We start from the raw sequence: 21,378 nt of genomic DNA on the forward strand, positions 1-21,378 counted from the left end.
GGAGGGAAATGTAGGGAGGTGTGTGTAGTATGGTTTTGTGTGTATGTGTCGTACATGGCCCTGGTGTGTGTGTGTGTGTGTGTGTGAGAGAGACAGAGGGAGGGAGAGTGAATCTAGTATGAGATAAATATTTGATCTTTATCATCTTAGGTATGAACATGCTGTATGTGAATGGTGAGCAGGCGTGGCCCAAGGCTGCTCTCTCGCTCTGTCTGTCTCTCTGTCTCATTTTTCCCCTCCATCCTTCCTCCTGCACCCCACATGGAGTGTGTGACTTGTGTAAATGAGCCCAGGAAGACAAAACCAGTACTAATGTACTAGTGATCTGCATCTTTCCCTTTCAAGACGATTTGATATGCATCTAGATACATGGGCTCCGATATGATACTGGAACAAAAACATTTTAGTTTGAAAGGATTTGGTTTGATTAGAGGAACGTTCAATGCGATACGATTCGATGCACTAACAGTTGTTGCATAAATTACATTTAATTTTCCATTCTAAATTCAAATATGCTGCTGATGGAGCTCGTGAGCTGGATCTGTCTGAGCGGACTTCTCTCTCTCTCTCTTTAAGTTAATTTGAAATTACCATCACCCACAAAGGAATGTCATTTTTGCAGGTTCAGTGTTTGAGCTAGTAATAAACTCAGCAAAAAAAAGAAATGTCCTCTCACTGTCAACTGTTTATTTTCAGCAAACTTAACGTGTAAATAGTTGTATGAACATAAGATTCAACAACTGAGACATAAACTGAACAAGTTCCACAGACATGTGACTAACATAAATGGAGTAATGTGTCCCTGAATACCACCAGCTGCATTAAGTACTGCAGTGCATCTCCTCCTCATGGACTGCACCAGATTTGCCAGTTCTTGCTGTGAGATGTTACCCCACTTTTCCACTAAGGCACCTGCAAGTTCCCGGACATTTCTGTGGGAAATGGCCCTAGCCCTCACCCTCCGATCCAACAGGTCCCAGATGTGGTCAATGGGATTGAGATCCGGGCTCTTCGCTGGCCATGGCAGAACACTGACATTCCTGTCTTGCAGGAATTCACGCACAGAACGAGCAATATGGCTGGTGGCATTGTCATGCTGGAGGGTCATGTCAGGATGAGCCTGCAGGAAGGGTACCACGTGAGAAAGAAGGATGTCTTCCCTGTAACGCACAGCGTTGAGATTGCCTGCAATGACAACAAGCTCAGTCCGATGATGCTGTGACACACCGCCCCAGATCATGACGGACCCTCCACCTCCAAATCGATCCCGCTCCAGAGTACAGGCCTTAGTGTAATGCTCATTCCTTCGATGATAAACTCGAATCTGACCTTCACCCCTGGTGAGACATAACCGCGACTCGTCAGTGAAGAGCACTTTTTGCCAGTCTTGTCTGGTCCAGCGACGGTGGGTTTGTGCCCATAAGCGACGTTGTTGCCTGTGATGTCTGGTGAGGACCTACCTTACAACAGGCCTACAAGCCCTCAGTCCAGCCCCTCTCAGCCTATTGCGGACAGTCTGAGCACTGATGTAGGGATTGTGTTCCTTGTGTAACTCAAGCAGTTGTTGTTGCCATCCTGTATCTGTCCCGCAGGTGTCATGTTCGGATGTACCAATCCTGTACAGGTGTTGTTACACATGGTCTGCCACTGCGAGGACGATCAGCTGTCCGTCCTGTCTCCCTGTACCGCTATCTTAGTCGTCTCACAATTTTTTTTTTACACCTTTATTTAATCTTTATTTAACTCAGCAAGTCAGTTAAGAACACTTTCTTATTTTCAATGACGGCCTAGGAATGGTGGGTTAACTGCCTCGATCAGGGGCAGAAAGACAGATTTTCACCTTGTCAGCTCGGGGGATCCAATCTTGCAACCTTACAGTTAACTAGTCCAACGCAATAACGACCTGCCGCTCTCTCGTTGCACTCCACAAGGAGACTGACTGCCTGTTACTCAAATGCAGTAAACCAAGGTAAGTTGCTAGCGAGCACTAAACTTATCTTATAAAAAACAATCAATCATAATCACTAGTTAACTACACATGGTTGATGATATTACTAGATATTATCTAGCGTGTCCTGTGTTGCATATAATCTGACTGAGCATACAAGTATCTGACTGAGCGGTGGTAGGCAGAAGCAGGCGCGTAAACAATAATTCAAACAGCACTTTCGTGCGTTTTGCCAGCAGCTCTTCATTGTGCGTCAAGCCATTGCGCTGTTTATGACTATAAACCTATCAACTCCTGAGATGAGGCTGGTGTGACCGAAGTGAAATGGCTGGCTAGTTAGCGCGCGCTAATAGCATTTCAAACTTCATTCGCTCTGAGCCTTGGGGTGGTTGTTTCCCTTGCTCTGCATGGGTAACGCTGCTTCGATGTGGTGGCTGTTGTCGTTGTGTTGCTGGTTCGAGCCCAGGGAGGAGTGAGGAGAGGGACGGAAGCTATACTGTTACACTGGCACTACTAAAGTGACTATAAGAACATCCAATAGTCAAAGGTTAATGAAATACAAATGGTATAGAGGGAAATAGTCCTATAAACGGACATATTCAATCAATCCCTATCCCAGTCTGATGTTCCCACATGCTTCAAGAGAGCCAGCATTGTTCCTGTTCCCAAGAAAGGTGAGGTAACTGAGCTAAACGACTACCGCCCCGCCCCGTAGCACTCACTTCCGTCATCATGAAGTGCTTTGAGAGACTAGTCAAGGACCATATCACCTCCACCCTACCTGACACCCTAGACCCACTCCAATTTGCTTACCGCCAAAATAGGTCCACAGACGATGCAATCTCAACCACACTGCACACTGCCCTAACCCATCTGGACAAGAGGAATACCTATGTGAGAATGCTGTTTTTTATTTTTTATTTTATTTCACCTTTATTTAACCAGGTAGGCTAGTTGAGAACAAGTTCTCATTTGCAACTGCGACCTGGCCAAGATAAAGCATAGCAGTGTGAACAGACAACAGAGTTACACATGGAGTAAACAATTAGCAAGTCAATAACACAGTAGAAAAAAATGGGCAGTCTATATACAATGTGTGCAAAAGGCATGAGGAGGTAGGCGAATAATACAATTTTGCAGATTAACACTGGAGTGATAAATGATCAGATGGGCATGTACAGGTAGAGATATTGGTGTGCAAAAGAGCAGAAAAGTAAATAAATAAAAACAGTATAAAAACAGTATGGGAATGAGGTAGGTGAAAAAGGGTGAGCTATTTACCTATAGACTATGTACAGCTGCAGCGATCGGATAGCTGATGTTTGAAGTTGGTGAGGGAGATAAAAGTCTCCAACTTCAGCGATTTTTGCAATTCGTTCCAGTCACAGGCAGCAGAGTACTGGAACGAAAGGCGGCCAAATGAGGTGTTGGCTTTAGGGATGATCAGTGAGATACACCTGCTGGAGCGCGTGCTACGGATGGGTGTTGCCATCGTGACCAGTGAACTGAGATAAGGCGGAGCTTTACCTAGCATGGACTTGTAAATGACCTGGAGCCAGTGGGTCTGGCGACGAATATGTAGTGAGGGCCAGCCGACTAGAGCATACAAGTCGCAGTGGTGGGTGGTATAAGGTGCTTTAGTGACAAAACGGATGGCACTGTGATAGACTGCATCCAGTTTGCTGAGTAGAGTGTTGGAAGCCATTTTGTAGATGACATCGCCGAAGTCGAGAATCGGTAGGATAGTCAGTTTTACTAGGGTAAGCTTGGCAGCGTGAGTGAAGGAGGCTTTGTTGCGGAATAGAAAGCCGACTCTGGATTTGATTTTTGATTGGAGATGTTTGATGTGAGTCTGGAAGGAGAGTTTGCAGTCTAGCCAGACACCTAGGTACTTATAGATGTCCACATATTCAAGGTTGGAACCATCCAGGGTGGTGATGCTAGTCGGGCATGCGGGTGCAGGCAGCGATCGGTTGAAAAGCATGCATTTGGTTTTACTCGCGTTTAAGAGCAGTTGGAGGCCACGGAAGGAGTGCTGTCTGGCATTGAAGCTCGTTTGGAGGTTTGATAGCACAGTGTCCAATGACGGGCCGAAAGTATATAGAATGGTGTCGTCTGCGTAGAGGTGGATCAGGGAATCGCCCGCAGCAAGAGCAACATCATTGATATATACAGAGAAAAGAGTCGGCCCGAGAATTGAACCCTGTGGCACCCCCATAGAGACTGCCAGAGGACCGGACAGCATGCCCTCTGATTTGACACACTGAACTCTGTCTGCAAAGTAATTGGTGAACCAGGCAAGGCAGTCATCCGAAAAACCGAGGCTGTTGAGTCTGCCGATAAGAATTTGGTGATTGACAGAGTCGAAAGCCTTGGCGAGGTCGATGAAGACGGCTGCACAGTACTGTCTTTTATCGATGGCGGTTATGATATCATTTAGTACCTTGAGTGTGGCTGAGGTGCACCCGTGACCGGCTCGGAAACCAGATTGCACAGCGGAGAAGGTACGGTGGGATTCGAGATGGTCAGTGACCTGTTTGTTGACTTGGCTTTCGAAGACCTTAGATAGGCAGGGCAGGATGGATATAGTTCATCGACTACAGCTCGGCATTTAACACCATAGTGCCATCCAAGCTCGTCATCAAGCTCGAGACCCTGGGTCTCGACCCCGCCCTCGACCTCGACCCCGCCCTGTGCAACTGGGTACTGGACTTCCTGACGGGCCGACCCCAGGTGGTGAGGGTAGGCAACAACATCTCCACCCCGCTGATCCTCAACACTGGGCACAAGGGTGCATTCTGAGCCCTCTCCTGTACTCCCTGTTCACCCACGACTGCGTGGCCACGCACGCTTCCAACTCAATCATCAAGTTTGCGGACGACACAACAGTGGTAGGCTTGATTACCAACAACGACGAGACGGCCTACAGGGAGGAGGTGAGGGCCCTCGGAGTGTGGTGCCAGGAGAATAACCTCGCACTCAACGTCAACAAAACTAAGGAGATGATTGTGGACTTCAGGAAACAGCAGAGGGAACACCCCCTATCCACATCGATGGAACAGTAGTGGAGAGGGTAGTAAGTTTTAAGTTCCTCGGCATACACATCACAGACAAAATGAATTGGTCCACCCACACAGACCGCATCGTGAAGAAGACGCAGCAGCGCCTCTTCAACCTCAGGAGGCTGAAAAAATTTGGCTTGTCACCAGATGCACAATCGAGAGCATCATGTCGGGAGTATCACCGCCTGGTACGGCAACTGCTCCGCCCACAACCGTAAGACTCTCCAGAGGGTAGTGAGGTCTGCACAACGCATCACCGGGGGCAAACTACCTGCCCTCCAGGACACCTACACCACCCGATGTCACAGGAAGGCCATAAAGATCATCAACCACCCGAGCCACTGCCTGTTCACCCCGCTATCATCCAGAAGGCGAGGTCAGTACAGGTGCATCAAAGCTGGGACCGAGAGACTGAAAAACAGCTTCTATCTCAAGGCCATCAGACTGTTAAACAGCCACCACTAACATTGAGTGGCTGCTGCCAACACACTGACTCAACTCCAGCCACTTTAATAATGGGAATTGATGGGAAATTATGTAAAATATATCACTAGCCACTTTAAACAATGCTACCTAATATAATGTTTACATACCCTACATTATTCATCTCATATGTATACGTATATACTGTACTCTATATCATCTACTGCATCCTTATGTAATACATGTATCACTGGCCACTTTAACTATGCCACTTTGTTTACATACTCATCTCGTATGTATATACTGCACTCAATACCATCTACTGTATCTGCCTATGCCGCTCTGTACCATCACTCATTCATATATCCTTATGTACATATTCTTTATCCCCTTACACTGTGTATAAGACAGTAGTTTTGGAATTGTTAGCTAGATTACTTGTTGGTTATTACTGCATTGTCGGAACTAGAAGCACAAGCATTTCGCTACACTCGCATTAACATCTGCTAACCATGTGTATGTGACAAATAAAATTTGATTTGATTGAACTACAACCTAAAACTTCTTACCTGGGAATATTGGAGACTCATGTTTAAAGGAACCACCAGCTTTCATATGTTCTCATGTTCTGAGCAAGGAACTGAAACGTTAGGTTTCTTACATGGCACATATTGCACTTTTACGTTCTTCTTCAACACTTTGTTTTTGCATTATTTAAACCAAATTGAACATGTTTCCTCTACTTGAGGCTAAATTGATTTTATTGATGTATTATATTAAGTTAAAATAAGTGTTCATTCAGTATTGTTGTAATTGTCATTATTACAAATACATTTTTAAAATGTGTTATTTTATTTAAATCGTTATCTGCTTTTTTTGGTCATCCAATAATCGTTATCGGCGTTGAAAAGTCATAATCGGTCGACCTCTAATGTATAGTTAGTGACTATGCATATAAGATAAACAGAGTAGCAGCAGCGTAAAAGAGGGGTTGAAGAGTATCGTATGATTGGTCTCAGATCTTCCACTGGTGTGGCTCTGTTTCAATCACTCCGCAGAACCCCATTATCGAAGCCGGTCAAGAACATGCTCTGCATATTTCATTCACCACCTGCCTCTGAGACAGTGAAATATATGAGGGATATGTGCAAATCTTGCCACATTGCATTGAGCATCATAAAATACCATCGGTGTGAGTAGTCATATAATCTAGGGCAGGCAATGTCGTCGGGGGTACGCCAAATAAAAATGCGAGTCACATTATTATTACTTTTCAAAAATGTTTTGTTTTTTCTCTTCACATTTTCAAACAGTCCATCTGGAGCATCCATCGAGAGGCTCTTGCCTGACAGCTTGAAAGAGGTTTTGGACACCACAGTGAAAATGGTTAACTTTGTTAAAGCAAGGCCCCTGAACTCTCGTGTGTTTTCAGCATTATGCAATGATATGGGCAGCGACCATGTAACGCTTTGACAACATACAAAGTGAGCTGGTTATCAAGGGAAAAGTATTGACACGTTTTTTTAAAGCTGAGCTTCACACAGGTCTTTGGAGCTTCACACAGGTCGTTGGAGCTTCACACAGGTCGTTGGAGCTTCACACAGGTCGTTGGAGCTTCACACAGGTCGTTGGAGCTTCACACAGGTCGTTGGAGCTTCACACAGGTCGTTGGAGCTTCACACAGGTCGTTGGAGCTTCACACAGGTCGTTGGAGCTTCACACAGGTCTTTGGAGCTTCACACAGGTCTTTGGAGCTTCACACAGGTCTTTGGAGCTTCACACAGGTCGTTGGAGCTTCACACAGGTCGTTGGAGCTTCACACAGGTCGTTGGAGCTTCACACAGGTCGTTGGAGTTTCACACAGGTCGTTGGAGCTTCACACAGGTCGTTGGAGCTTCACACAGGTCTTTGGAGCTTCACACAGGTCGTTGGAGCTTCACACAGGTCGTTGGAGCTTCACACAGGTCGTTGGAGCTTCACACAGGTCGTTGGAGCTTCACACAGGTCGTTGGAGCTTCACACAGGTCGTTGGAGCTTCACACAGGTCTTTGGAGCTTCACACAGGTCTTTGGAGCTTCACACAGGTCTTTGGAGCTTCACACAGGTCGTTGGAGCTTCACACAGGTCGTTGGAGCTTCACACAGGTCGTTGGAGCTTCACACAGGTCGTTGGAGCTTCACACAGGTCGTTGGAGCTTCACACAGGTCGTTGGAGCTTCACACAGGTCGTTGGAGCTTCACACAGGTCGTTGGAGCTTCACACAGGTCGTTGGAGCTTCACACAGGTCTTTCCATCATTGTATGATTATTTTTGTTTTTGTGTGTGAATGAACTCAAGCTTACGGACAATGTCAAATTTGATATAGTACCTGAGTGAGTTGGGTGCGCAATTATGCAGGTACTTTCCCGAAACGGATGACACAAACGACTGGATTCGTTATCCCTTTTCATGCCCTGCCTCCAGTCCACTTACCGATATCTGAACAAGAGAGCCTCATTGAAATAGCAACAAGCGGTTCTGTGAAAATTTAATCAGAAGTCACTGCCAGATTTCTGGATAGGGCTGCGCTGTTAAGACACTGATGCCCTTTTCAACCACGTATCTATGTGAGAGTGGATTCTCGGCCCTCACTGGCATGAAAGCTAAACTAAGCTAAGCTAAGCACAGACTGTGTAAAACGATTTAAGACTGAGACTCTCTCCAATACAACCCAACATTGCAAAGTTATGTGTACATCCTTTCAAGCACACCCTTCTCATTAACCTGTAGTGAGTTATTCACAAATTTTGATGAACAAATAAGGTTTTATATGTAATGGTTAAATAATATAATCAATCATGTTGCTCTTTATTTGTGCCCTGGTCCTATAAGAGCTCTTTGTCACTTCCCACGAGCCGGGTTGTGACAAACACACTAATTCTTATATTTAATACATTTATTGTAGTGTGTATGTGGCAGGCTTACAGTGATGGCAGAAAACAACACTTGAGTGTGTGCTGACCCTGGTGCTAGAGGGGGTACGCAGCTGGAGGTTGAATGTTTGAACGGGTATGAGACAAAAGTTTGGGAACCACTGGTTTAGACTATTTTGGAAGTTTTTATTTTATTTATTTTTTAAACCTAAGCCCCAATCAGCAGGAAGGCTATGTAGCCAGATGAGTCGTGTCTCAGGTGGTTGCTTAGGCTACTTTATTCTGGTTAAACACAATTTCCAATAGTGCATTTGATAACAATAACCTAGCAAAAAACAAAGCCTAAAAAACACTCACAACCACATTTAGTGTATGTTGGAGGTTACTCGCGTAACCGCGGTTCTATGAACCAAGCGGTGAATTATAGTTATTTTTCTGAGTTTCTCACGCCACCCCATGGTCTCAAACCCTAGTTTAGGAAACGCTGATCTATCACAAGACAAAAACTCTCCGTCCTTGAAATAAGACAAAGGAACAGATCTGCTTTGTTAGCCTTTAGCCTGACAGCTTAGCTCGCCCTTTCAGAGAGATGTCGGCTTTGTTAGCCTTTAGCCTGACAGCTTAGCTCGCCCTTTCAGAGAGATGTCGGCTTTGTTAGCCTTTAGCCTGACGGCTTAGCTCGCCCTTTCAGAGAGATGTCGGCTTTGTTAGCCTTTAGCCTGACAGCTTAGCTCGCCCTTTCAGAGAGATGTCGGCTTTGTTAGCCTTTAGCCTGACAGCTTAGCTCGCCCTTTCAGAGAGATGTCGGCTTTGTTAGCCTTTAGCCTGACAGCTTAGCTCGCCCTTTCATAGAGATGTCGGCTTTGTTAGCCTTTAGCCTGACAGCTTAGCTCGCCCTTTCAGAGAGATGTCGGCTTTGTTAGCCTTTAGCCTGACAGCTTAGCTCGCCCTTTCAGAGAGATGTCGGCTTTGTTAGCCTTTAGCCTGACAGCTTAGCTCGCCCTTTCAGAGAGATGTCGGCTTTGTTAGCCTTTAGCCTGACAGCTTAGCTCGCCGTTTCAGAGAGATGTCGGCTTTGTTAGCCTTTAGCCTGACAGCTTAGCTCGCCCTTTCAGAGAGATGTCGGCTTTGTTAGCCTTTAGCCTGACAGCTTAGCTCGCCCTTTCAGAGCGATGTCTGCTTTGTTAGCCTTTAGCCTGACAGCTTAGCTCGCCCTTTCAGAGAGATGTCGGCTTTGTTAGCCTTTAGCCTGACAGCTTAGCTCGCCCTTTCAGAGAGATGTCGGCGTTGTTAGCCTTTAGCCTGACAGCTTAGCTCGCCCTTTCAGAGAGATGTCGGCGTTGTTAGCCTTTAGCCTGACAGCTTAGCTCGTCCTTTCAGAGAGATGTCGGCTTTGTTAGCCTTTAGCCTGACAGCTTAGCTCGCCCTTTAAGAGAGATGTCGGCTTTGTTAGCCTTTAGCCTGACAGCTTAGCTCGCCCTTTCAGAGAGATGTCGGCTTTGTTAGTGTATTCTAGTAGATTGTGTGCGTGTTGGCACTATAGTGTGTATGAGAAAGACCCCCCTTTAGCGGCACCTTTTACAGAACAGCCTGCTGGTTTCCAGGCTGCCGCTTGACGCCGTGATGCTGACTAACCATTGTTATTAGACGGTTACTGGTGCCTGAACAAAAGTCGCCAATACCGGGGTTTCTTTCCAATACAGACAGGTGTTTCCACTGAATTCCTGAACATCTATATTGTGTCGACAGGCAATCCTCTAACATACGACACACACAGACTAAGGATGTTTTCAGCATTTTCCCTCTGGATATTTCTAGCTTTAGGCTCATTGTTGAGACAAGGGGGGACCTGTGTATGTTCTCTTTGTGTTAGGCTATGTAAAACTACTATGTGTTGCAATAGGCTACGTAATATGTGAGTTTTATGTATGCACATGAGCAACTGGGATGTGTACCATTTGTATGCATAATCAGATTACATACTGTGTGTGTGTGTGTATTCCACTCCCACGGGAGGAGCGGTGATTTGTGCAGGATGCAGCAAGGCACAGATCAGCTCATTGAGCAGTGAACAGGGAGGCAACAGATGAGACAGTCAGTGGTGCCATCTCTAGGAAATAGCTTCCTTTGGTGGGCCGGGGGAGAGGAAAAAAGAAAAGGCTAGAAAAAGGAGAGAGGATATTCATGTTTTTCTTTCTCTGAGGTTCTCTATCACCAGCACTTCTAGATGAGATCAGTGACCGTATACCCTTCCTCTGCTCTCTCCCTCATCCTGTTTTCTTCTTCCTCTGACTATTTCTGGGAGTGGAACCGGGACTGCGTTACAAACATACCATGAATAATGAAAGCCAAATTGGATTGTTTTGATAGCATATTGGACCGTGACTATTTTATAGCTTTCTGGAAGGTGTGGCCTGCCCTACTGTATTCTATTATAATGTCATAGCTTTGTACTTCACATGGTTGCTTCCATCATATTTGGTTGAGTATGTATTGATTTTAGCCTCATGGTTCCTATGCAGTGAGACAGTTGGTTCATCCGCAGGCTGAATTAGAATCACTGAACACACACAAGGGACTGTGTGCGCATGCTTCAGTGTAGGCCTATCTGTGTTTGTGTAAGTGTGCATGCATGAGTGTGTCCAGCGTCTACACTGGAAGTGGTGTGACGGTTAAGACAGCGTTATGTGTAAATGGAGCATCGATCCCATTTTGTCCACCTCCTCCTCACCCCACAATTTACAGGAGTACGGTTAGTCTAGACCTGAAAACATGTGGGGATAGCTGCAGCTGGCCTAGTCCAATCAGATTGTGGTGTGTGTACACGAGATACAGGATTACTAGAGTAATAGCTTTTATATCTCCGTAATGTCCAATTTTGGCTCTCTCACGCGCACACACACCCTTCCCTTCCACTTCATAACCACACTTCCTCCCTCCTAGTTTTCACTCCTCTTTTCTTCCTCCTAATCATCTCTCATCCTGCCTCCCTCCTCTCTCCTCCATGATTCTATTGTAGGTGATGGCATCCGGCTGGCAGCTGCCACCCATTCAAACTCCAGCCAGAGGAGCAGCTTGCCACTACTAGCGCTAGCCACATTACACTGATTAGTATTATGGAGCATGTTGGCGCCCCACCACTAGCCTATCCCTGGCTTACTGAATAACTCTTGCCTTTGAAGAGAGATTTGTCTGTCTCCCCACATTTTGAGAACAGTACGTGTCGTCACTTGGAAGATGGAATAGACAGCAACGAGCTGATTTGACTCCCGAGGGAGTCCGGTGTTGAGTGGTCTGTGTGTAATTCCCATGTTCTCATGTTCGTCTACTGCAACAACATGGTAGAGAATTAAAGATACGACTAAATTAGAGCTAAGACTGAGAAATACAGACTGGAAAGGCTAGTTTGAGTTACTGTATCTTATTGGGATTCTGTTTTCAAAGGTATCACTTGTTTCGGATAGAAATGTATGGAGTAGAACAGATATGATGGTCTTTCAAGGAGTATGTTCGTTCTTCATTGCATTTCTCCCTGCAACATTCTGAACATTTCACCTCACCAAGTGTGTTAACAGGAGAGCGGTGCATGGAGGCACAGGGTTTCCCAGTCATCCCCTGATAAGGCATCTGTTCCCCCCCCTCAGTTATTGGGTTTTGTCTAGAAGGGATACAGCTTTTGTCGATTTGACTTCTCGTAGCATGCTTAGGATAACTTGCGCAGCAGCCTAGGAGAATAAGGTTAGGGAAAATGCTTTTTTTTTTAAAGCAACTTTTGATGTTAAATTTGATAAAAGATGTATCATCTAGACATTACCCAATCACAGTTTTACCCAGTCAGTCCCAACCCTATGTATCATCCTTTCTACATTCACTCATTGATTACTTCCACCCAGTAAATTCTGCTTTCATTTAGTAATTTCCCTGTATGCCAATTCCTTCATTAATCTGTCTATCCACCCACCAACCTATTAGGCTTTTGCTGTACATAGGGCTGCCAGGGTATATAGATAATTTGTAATTAGTAGTGCCTCTCTTAAACTGCCACTTATCTGTTGCATTGGTGGTATTTTGATATTTTGTAGACTAACAAGGCCAACAGTATTTTCCCAGTTCTGTGTGGCAAGAGTGAGACTGAACTGTACACTCTGACATCCAAATGTTGATCTTCTACTCGAATGCTCTTATTTGCACTTACTTATACTTACTTATATATGCCATTTAGCAGACGCTTTTATCCAAAGCGACTTACAGTCATGTGTGCATACATTCTACTTCCCCAGAGATCCCTGAATAAACTCAGTGCATCGTTTATAGACCGCATCTTTGCTGTACGAACTTGTCTTTCGGATGAGAGAGACAGGCAGGGGGAAGTTGCGGTTAAAGTCGAGACTTTCATACCTTATACTATATACAGTGCCTTTGTATTCAAACTCCTGGACTTTTTCACTGTTTTGTTACATTACAGCCTTATTCTAAAATGGATTAATTAAAAACAAATCCTCAACAATCTACACACAATACCCCATAATGACAAAGTTAAAACAGGTTTTAGAAATTTTAGTCAATGTTATTAAAAATTAAAAACAGATACCTTATTTACATAAGTATTCAGACCCTTTGCGATGAGACTCAACTGAGCTCAGGTGTATCCTGTTTCCATTGATCATCCCTGATGTTCCTACAACTTCATTTGGAAAGGCAATCGACTGTCTAATGTGACCAAGAGCCCAATGGTTACTCTGACAGAGCTCTAGAGTTCCTCTGTGGATATGGGAGAACCTTCCAGAAGGACAACCATCTCTGCAGCACTCCACAAATCAGGCCTTTCTGGTGAAGTGGCCAGACAGAAGCCACTACTCAGTAAAAGGCACATGATAGCCCACTTGGAGTTTGCAACAGGCAAAAAGAGACTGACTGTAAGAAACAAGATTCTCTGGTCTGATGAACTTTTTGGCTTGAATGCCAAGTCTCACATCTGGAGGAAACCTGGCACCATCCCTACGGTGAAGCATGGTGGTGGCAGCATTTTCTTTTTTTAATTGAACCTTTATTTAACTATGGGGATGTTTTTCAGTGGCAGGGACTGGGAGACTAGTCAGGATCGAGTGAAAGATGAACGGAGTAAAGTACAGAGATCCTTGATGAAAACCTGCTCCAGAGCACTCAGGACCTCAGACTGGGGTGAAGGTTCACCTTCCAACAGGAAAAGAACCCTAAGCACACAGCCAAGGCAACACAGGAGTGGCTTCGGGACAAGTCTCTGAATGTCCTAGAGTGGCCCAGCCAGAGCCTGGACTTGAACCTGATCAAACGTCTCTGGAGAGACCTGAAAATAGCTGTGCAGCAATGCTCCCCATCGAACCTGACACAGCTTGAGAGGATATGCAGAGACGAATGGGATAATTTTCCCAAATACAGGTGTGTCAAGCTTGTAGGGTCATACCCAAGAAGACCCAAAGCTGTAATCCCTGCCAGAGGTGCTTTCACAAAGTACTGCGTAAAGGGTCTCTATACTTGTGTAAATGTAATTATTATTTTATTTGTTATTTTTTCCCCCATTTGTTTTATTTAAAAAACATGTGTAATCTATTTTTGCATTGTCATTATGGGGTATTGTGTGTAGATTGATGAGGGGGGAAAAATAAATGTGTCAATTTTAGAATAATGCTGTAACGTAACAAAATGGGGGAAAAGTCAAGACGTCTGAATACTTTCCGAAGGCACTCTCATCAAAGGTGTTGTATGTACATTATATTTTGGTATAGGTGGGATTATGTGCAGAACCCTACAGGTACTACTGCTTATTGTAATTTGGAAGAGGCTGACTTGTATTTAGCACAGCCATCTCACTGCTGCGTTATCACTACTGGTATCAGATAGCAGTCATAAGACTTGGGTCAGATGAGATGATTGGGTCGGTAACCGGGACCGAATGGCATTCCAGTTGCCAAGATGCTAAAATGACAGTTGAAATTAGAGGTCGGTCTTGTCTATGTATTCTATGTATTCTATGATGATCTCATCTCACCCGCTCTCTTTTCTCCACCCTCTGTTGCAGCTGAAACTTGTAGATCGATCCATCGTTATCCGAGACATTGTGCGGCGGATGAATTCTAACGTAAGCGGAGCTCCCTCTCCTGTCGTATCACTACACTGTGTTAGCTGATGACACCCTACGTGACCGGCGTACCAACACAGGATGACTGTACAGGCTGCAGTGTTTTTATGTAGAATCTGCTAACATGCCTTTATCAGAAAGGGCTTACATGCATGCCCTCTTTGTTAAGATGGGGATTGATGCAAGCACACTAATGTATTGAGTAAACATTTTAACGTATGTGTAGCTTATTCTAATATTCAACACCTGTCCCCAGGTGGTATTTATTGAGTTAAGTTGACTAGTGATAGAAAACAAAAATGAAAACTCACTGACACACATTGGAGCGTTGTTTTTGTCTAGAGTTGTCAGGGTGATGGTGATATGGTAAACCTTGTCTTGTTTGTGGTTTCCAGGACAACCAGTGTGGCATCGTGACCGACATCGACATAGAGTGTGCTGTAAAACTAGTGGGGACCAACTGTGTCCTGTACCCCGTCAACAGTAAAGACCTACATCACATCTGGGTAAGAAAAAACAGATGGACACAGTATTCACTTGACCACACTGTCCACAGAGGAGTTGCAAGATGGAAACATTTCCACATGTGATTTATCAAATAAATGTATTATTTCTGTCCTTCTCGAGTATCTCCCGTAGTAGCCTATGCCTTGAAGGTTGTCCATAATTTACTTCTTTATTCTATATACACTACCGGTCAAAAGTTTTAGAACACCTTTACTATTTTCTGTATTGTAGAATAATAGTGGAGGAATCAAAACTATGAAATAACACATATGGAATCATGTAGTAACCAAAGTGTTAAACAAATCAAAATTAATTTTATATTTAAGATTCTTCAAATAGCCACCCTTTGCCTTGATGACAGCTTTGCACACTCTTGGCACTCTCTCAACCAGCTTCACCTGGAATGCTTTTCCAACAGTCTTTAAGGAGTTCCCACATATGCTGAGCAGTTGTTGGCTGCTTTTCCTTCACTCAAGCAAGTCTCTTCTTATTGGTGTCCTTTAGTAGTGGTTTCTTTGCAGAAATTCAACCATGAAGGCCTAATTCACACAGTCTCCTCTGAACAGATGTTGGGATGTGTCTGTTACTTGAACTCTGAAGCATTTATTTGTGCTACACAAATAAATGGGGGCTGGTAATTCTCATGAACTTACCTTCTGCAGAAGAGGTAACTCTGGGTCTTCCTTTCCTGTGGCGGTCCTCATGAGAGCCAGTTCCATCATAGCGCTTGATGGTTTTTGTGACTGCACTTGAAGAAACTATCAGAAAAAAAATCCATATTGACTGGCCTTCATGTCTTTAAGTAATGATAGGCTGTCGTTTCCCTTTGCTTATTTGAGCTGTTCTTGCCTTAATATTTCTATATTTTTTGTTTAATCTTTATTTAACTGGGAAATATGTACTTGGTATTTTACCAAATAGGGTTATCTTCTGTATACCACCCCTACCTTGTCACAACACAACTGATTGGCTCAAATGCGTTAAGAAGGAGAGAAATTCCACAAATGTACTTTTAACAAGGCACACCTGTTAATTGAAATGCATTCCAGGTGACTACCACATGAAGCTGGTTGAGAGAATACCAAGAGTGTGCAAAGCTGTCAAATATAAAATATATTTTGACTGGTACTGTATATGTACCACGTCGATGTCTCTGTTACAATAATTAGTTTAATGCGTGTTTCCTGCTAGTCTTTCATGTATGGGGACTACATAGCCTACGACTTCTGGCTGGGGAAGGTGTACGACCTGACCAACCACATCATCCTCAAGCTGTCCAATGGAGCCAGGTACAGATTCTGTCCCAGTATGAGTGTCATTTCAGAACTGTTTAATTTACATCGATATGTCTGCTTCATGCTTAGCTCAACTCCTCCCTCTACTACTGCAGGTGTTCCATGAATGTGGAGGACGGCGCCAAGCTGTACGACGTCTGTCCTCACGTTAGTGACTCGGTAGGTGAAATGCCATGAGTTTTTGTGTGAAAACATAGCCATCTGCCCTCGTCCACTGCACTTCACTGACCGGATAAGGCTGGCTAGGTGGAAGCAATATGAAATGAACTTACTCCTCACAGCCTTGTCCTTCCAACTCCTCCTTATTGACCAGAGATAGATGTGTGATACTTTGTAACAGGGCTGGGGGTCAATTCCATTTGAGCTGGGTCAATTTAGGAAACCGATTTTAGATAATTGAGTTTAAATGGTATCGACCCTAATCTTGTTTAAGGTAGCAGGTTGCGTGCATCCAATATTAATCGGAAACTGTTGTGCTTTGACTGGGAGTGCCTAGGTGTTACTCATGTTCACATCTGCTGTTATTTCATACAACCGTGTATATGTAGTCAACTATTGAAAGAAAAGAGAGAAAAAACACTGAAGGTTGTTAAGTACTAGCTATGTTCTCCTGTCATTTGTTGACATGACCAATGAGCAGCAGGATATCTTCCAGATCTTTTTAGATTCTCCATGGACTGGGTTAGGGAAACTGCCTCTGTTTGTTAGTGATATGCATCTCCTCCCTGGTTGGTAGGGTCTGTTCTTCGAAGAGGCCTACGGTTTCTACCCAGGCCAGGTGCTGATCGGGCCAGCCAAAGTCTTCTCCAATGTCCAGTGGCTCTCCGGGGTCAAGCCCGTACTCCGTAAGAAGAGCAAGTTCAGGGTGGTGGTCGAAGAGGTATGATGATGGCAATTTACGTATTTTATAGTGCATTATTTTTAGTTTTCCTGTGTTTTACTGACCAGATAACCTTACCACCTAATAATAGGCTTAGCTACTTCAGTACGTGTGATGTCACTGCTCTAAATGGTTCTCTGTCATGTGACCCCCCCCATAGGTCCAGGTGGCGGAGCTGAAGGTGACGTGGATCACCAAGAGTTACTCCCCCAAGGGCACAGACAGCGTCTACCCCCCTCCTTCTACCATCTCCCAGGAGAACCTCTGCAGGTACTATACTGTCTGTTCATTCCAAGGCTCTACGCTGACCTTTTTAAAATATTTTTTTACAAAGAGCACATGAGCGCCTAAGTTGAAAATAAATTTAGGAGCATAATGAAAAATATTTGAATCTTTCATTTTTGTAGGCGCACTGGTACTCCTAAATAAAAAATTCCAGGTCGCACAGCAAAATACTTTTCCCCCCGCGTATGTGAGTAACATGGTCGCACTAGAGCCCTGCATTCGTTGACTCACTCATCCATCCAGCCATCCACACTCAGGGAGCATAGAGGCTGCAGTTTTCCGTCACAGATATGCAGTGTATGGACAGTATTTCCACACACATTATATACACACCTCACAATCACATCTCTCACTCACACCTGCATGTCTTAATTGGATGCTTATATGAACACGGTGATGTTGTAACGTTATAAAAAAGGGCCGCAATAATTTTTGCAAGCTGCACTGTAAGCCTATGGGCGTAGCTGGAGAAAGAGCAGTTCTCCTTAAAGTTCCAAACGGTCAGAACCATTAGCTTTTGAGACAGGTGAAATCCAAAGCTGTTCTATATTAACCCCCTAAAGTCAATGTCTGACGCCCCTGAGGAAAATTGAATTCGCATCATAAAAGCATCCCCATTTTAAAAAATCTGTCAATTTAATCTAGTTGTATGCATTGGATGCGACTCAAACCACTGCATCTACAGTTGAAGTCGTAAGTTTACATACACCTTAGCCAAATACATTTAAACTCAGTTTTTCACAATTCCTGACATTTAATCCTAGTAAAAATGTCCTGTCTTAGGTCAGTTAGGATCAGCACTTTATTTTAAGAATGTGAAATGTCAGAATGATTTATTTCAGCTTTTATTTATTTCATCACATTCCCAGTGGGTCAGAAGTTTACATACACTCAATTAGTATTTAGTAGCATTGCCTTTAAATTGTTTAACTTGGGTCAAATGTTTCAGGTAGCATTTCACAAGCTTCCCACAAAAAGTTGGGTGAATTTTGGCCATTCCTGACTGAGCTGGTGTAACTGAGTCAGGTTTGTAGGCCTCCTTGCTCGCACACGCTTTTTCAGTTCTGAACACAAATGTTCTATGGGATTGAGGTCAGTGCTTTGTGATGGCCACGCCAATACCTTGACTTTGTTGTCCTTAAGCCATTTTTCCAGAACTGTGGAAGTATGCTTGGGGTCATTGTCCATTTGGAAGACCCATGTGCAACCAAGCATTAACTTCCTGACTAATGTCTTGAGATGTTGCTTTAATATATCCACATTTTCCTGCCACATGATGCCATCTATTTTGTGAAGTTCACCAGACCTTCATGCAGCAAAGAACCCCCACAACATGATGTTGCCACCCCCGTGCTTCACGGTTGAGATGGTGTTCTTCGGCTTGCAAGCCCCCCCCTTTTCCTCCAAACATAACGATGGTCATTATGGCCAAACAGTTCTATTTTTGTTTCATCAGACCAGAGGACATTTATCCAAAAAGTACAATCTTTGACCCCATGTGCAGTTGCAAACCATAGTCTGGCTTATTTTATGGCGGTTTTGGAGCAGTGGCTTCTTCTTTGCTGAGCGGCCTTTCAGGTTATGTCGATATAGGACTCGTTTTACTATGGATTTTTTTTCACCTTTATTTAACCAGGTAGGCTAGTTGAGAACAAGTTCTCATTTGCAACTGCGACCTGGCCAAGATAAAGCAAATCAGTTCGACACATACGACGACAGAGTTACACATGGAATAAACAAACATACAGTAGAAAAAGTCTATATACAGTATGTGCAAATGAGGGAGGTAAGGCAATAAATATGCCATGGTTGCGAAGTAATATAGCAATTAAACATAGGAATGGTAGATGTGCAGAATATGTATATATGAATGTGCAAGTAGAGATATTGGGGTGCAAAGGAGCACGATAAATAAGTACAGTATGGGGATGAGGTAGTTGGATGGGCTATGTAAAGGTGCAGTGATCTGTGAGCTGCTCTGACAGCTGGTGCTTAAAGCTAGTGAGGAAGATATGAGTCTCCATCTTCAGTGATCTTTGCTGTTCGTTCCAGTCATTCGCAGCAGAGAACTGGAAGGAAAGGCGGACAAAGGAAGAATTGGCTTCGAGGGTGACCAGTGAGATATACCTGATGGAGCGTGTGCTACGGGTGGGTGATGCTATGGTGACCAGTGAGCTGAGATGAGGTGGGGCTTTACCTAGCAGAGACTTGTAGATGACCTGGAGCCAGTGGGTTTGGTGACGAATATGAAGCGAGGGCCAGCCAACGACAGCATACAGGTCTTAGTGGTGGGTAGTATATGGGGCTTTGGTGACAAAACGGATGACAATAATATATAATGTGATAGACTGCATCGAATTTGTTGAGTAGAGTGTTGGAGGCTATTTTGTAAATGGCATTGCTGAAGTCTAGGATCGGTAGGATGGTCAGTTTTATGAGGGTATGTTTGGCAGCATTAGTGAAGGATGCTTTGTTGCGAAATAGGAAGCCGATTTTAGATTGAATTTTGGATTGGAGATGCTTAATGTGAGTCTGGAAGGAGAGGTTACATTCTAACCAGACACCAAGGTATTTGTAGTTGTCCACATATTCTAAGTCAGAACCGTCCAGAGTAGAGATGGACGTGCGGGCAGTGATCAGTTGAAGAGCATGCATTTAGTTTTACTAGCATTTAAGGGCAGTTGGAATCCACGGAAGGAGAGTTGTATGGCATTGAAGCTCGTCTGGAGTTTAGTTAAGTGTCCAAAGAAGGGCCAGAGGTATACAGGATGATGTTGTCTGCGTAGAGGTGGATCAGAGAATCACCAGCAGCAAGAGCGACGACATTGATGTATACAGAGAAGAGAGTCGGACCGAGAATTGAACCCTGTTGCACCCCCATAGAGACTGCCAGAGGTCCGAACAACAGGCCCTCCGATTTGACACACTGAACTCTATCAGAGAAGTAGTTGGTGAACCAGACGAGGCAATCATTTGAGAAACCAAGGCTTTTGAGTCTGCCAATAAGAATGTGGTGATTGACAGAGTCGAAAACCATGGCCAGGTCGATGAATTCGGCTGCACAGTAATGTCTCTTATCGATGGCGGTTATGATATCGTTTAGGACCTTGAGCGTGGCTGAGGTGCACCCATGATCAGCTCTGAAACCAGATTGCATAGCGGATATAGAGACTGGTTATATACTGGTTTCTTCCAGCATCTTAACAAGGGCCTTTGCTGCTGTTCTGGGATTGATTTGCACTTTTCTTACCAAAGTACGTTCATCTCTAGGAGACAGAACGCGTCTCCGTCCTCAGCGGTAGGATGGCTGCGTGGTCCCATTGTGTTTATATTTGCGTACTATTATTTGTACAGATGAACGTGGTACCTTCAGGCATTTGGAAATTGCTCCCAATGATGAACCAGACTTGTGGAGGTCTACAATTTATTTTCTGAGGTCTTGGCTGATTTCTTTTGATTTTCCCATGATGTCAAGCAAAGAGGCACTGAGTTTGAAGGTAGGCATTGAAATACATCCACAGGTACACCTCCAATTAACTCAAATCAATTTTCCAAGCTGTTTAAAGGCACAGTCAACTTAGTGTATATACACTCCTGACCCACTGGAATTGTGATAGTGAATCATAAGTGAAATAATCTGTCTGTAAACAATTGTTGGAAAAATGACTCGTGTCATGCACAAAGTAGATGTCCTAATTGACTTGCCAAAACTATAATTTGTTAACAAGAAATGTGTGCAGTGGTTGAAAAACAAGTTTTAATGACTCCAACCTAAGTGTATGTAAACTTCTGACTTCAACTGCATCGATGTCGCACTTCCGCATCTGCAGTGAATGTTGAGAGTTAGAGTGGTGTTTGTGAAACCCTGAGACATCTGAAAATAGGTGTTCTCACAAAATCATCTGTAGTGTCCGAACGGTTTGCTCGACGTCTCCCACAAGCGTCTTG

General features: G+C 44.2%; 1 protein-coding gene across 1 annotated transcript in view; it reads left to right on the top strand.

The window, feature by feature from the left end:
- Positions 1-21,378, top strand: part of LOC118389217 ((E3-independent) E2 ubiquitin-conjugating enzyme UBE2O-like) — a 54,875-nt gene that overhangs the window by 14,763 nt on the left and 18,734 nt on the right. The window contains exons 2-7 of the mRNA XM_052526061.1: positions 14,404-14,463; positions 14,859-14,969; positions 16,162-16,259; positions 16,361-16,424; positions 17,002-17,145; positions 17,306-17,415. Coding sequence (XP_052382021.1) covers positions 14,404-14,463; positions 14,859-14,969; positions 16,162-16,259; positions 16,361-16,424; positions 17,002-17,145; positions 17,306-17,415 — 587 coding nt within the window. The remainder of the gene's footprint in view (positions 1-14,403; positions 14,464-14,858; positions 14,970-16,161; positions 16,260-16,360; positions 16,425-17,001; positions 17,146-17,305; positions 17,416-21,378) is intronic.

This window comes from Oncorhynchus keta, chromosome 10 (genome assembly GCF_023373465.1).
Source record: "Oncorhynchus keta strain PuntledgeMale-10-30-2019 chromosome 10, Oket_V2, whole genome shotgun sequence".
Taxonomy (NCBI): domain Eukaryota; kingdom Metazoa; phylum Chordata; class Actinopteri; order Salmoniformes; family Salmonidae; genus Oncorhynchus; species Oncorhynchus keta.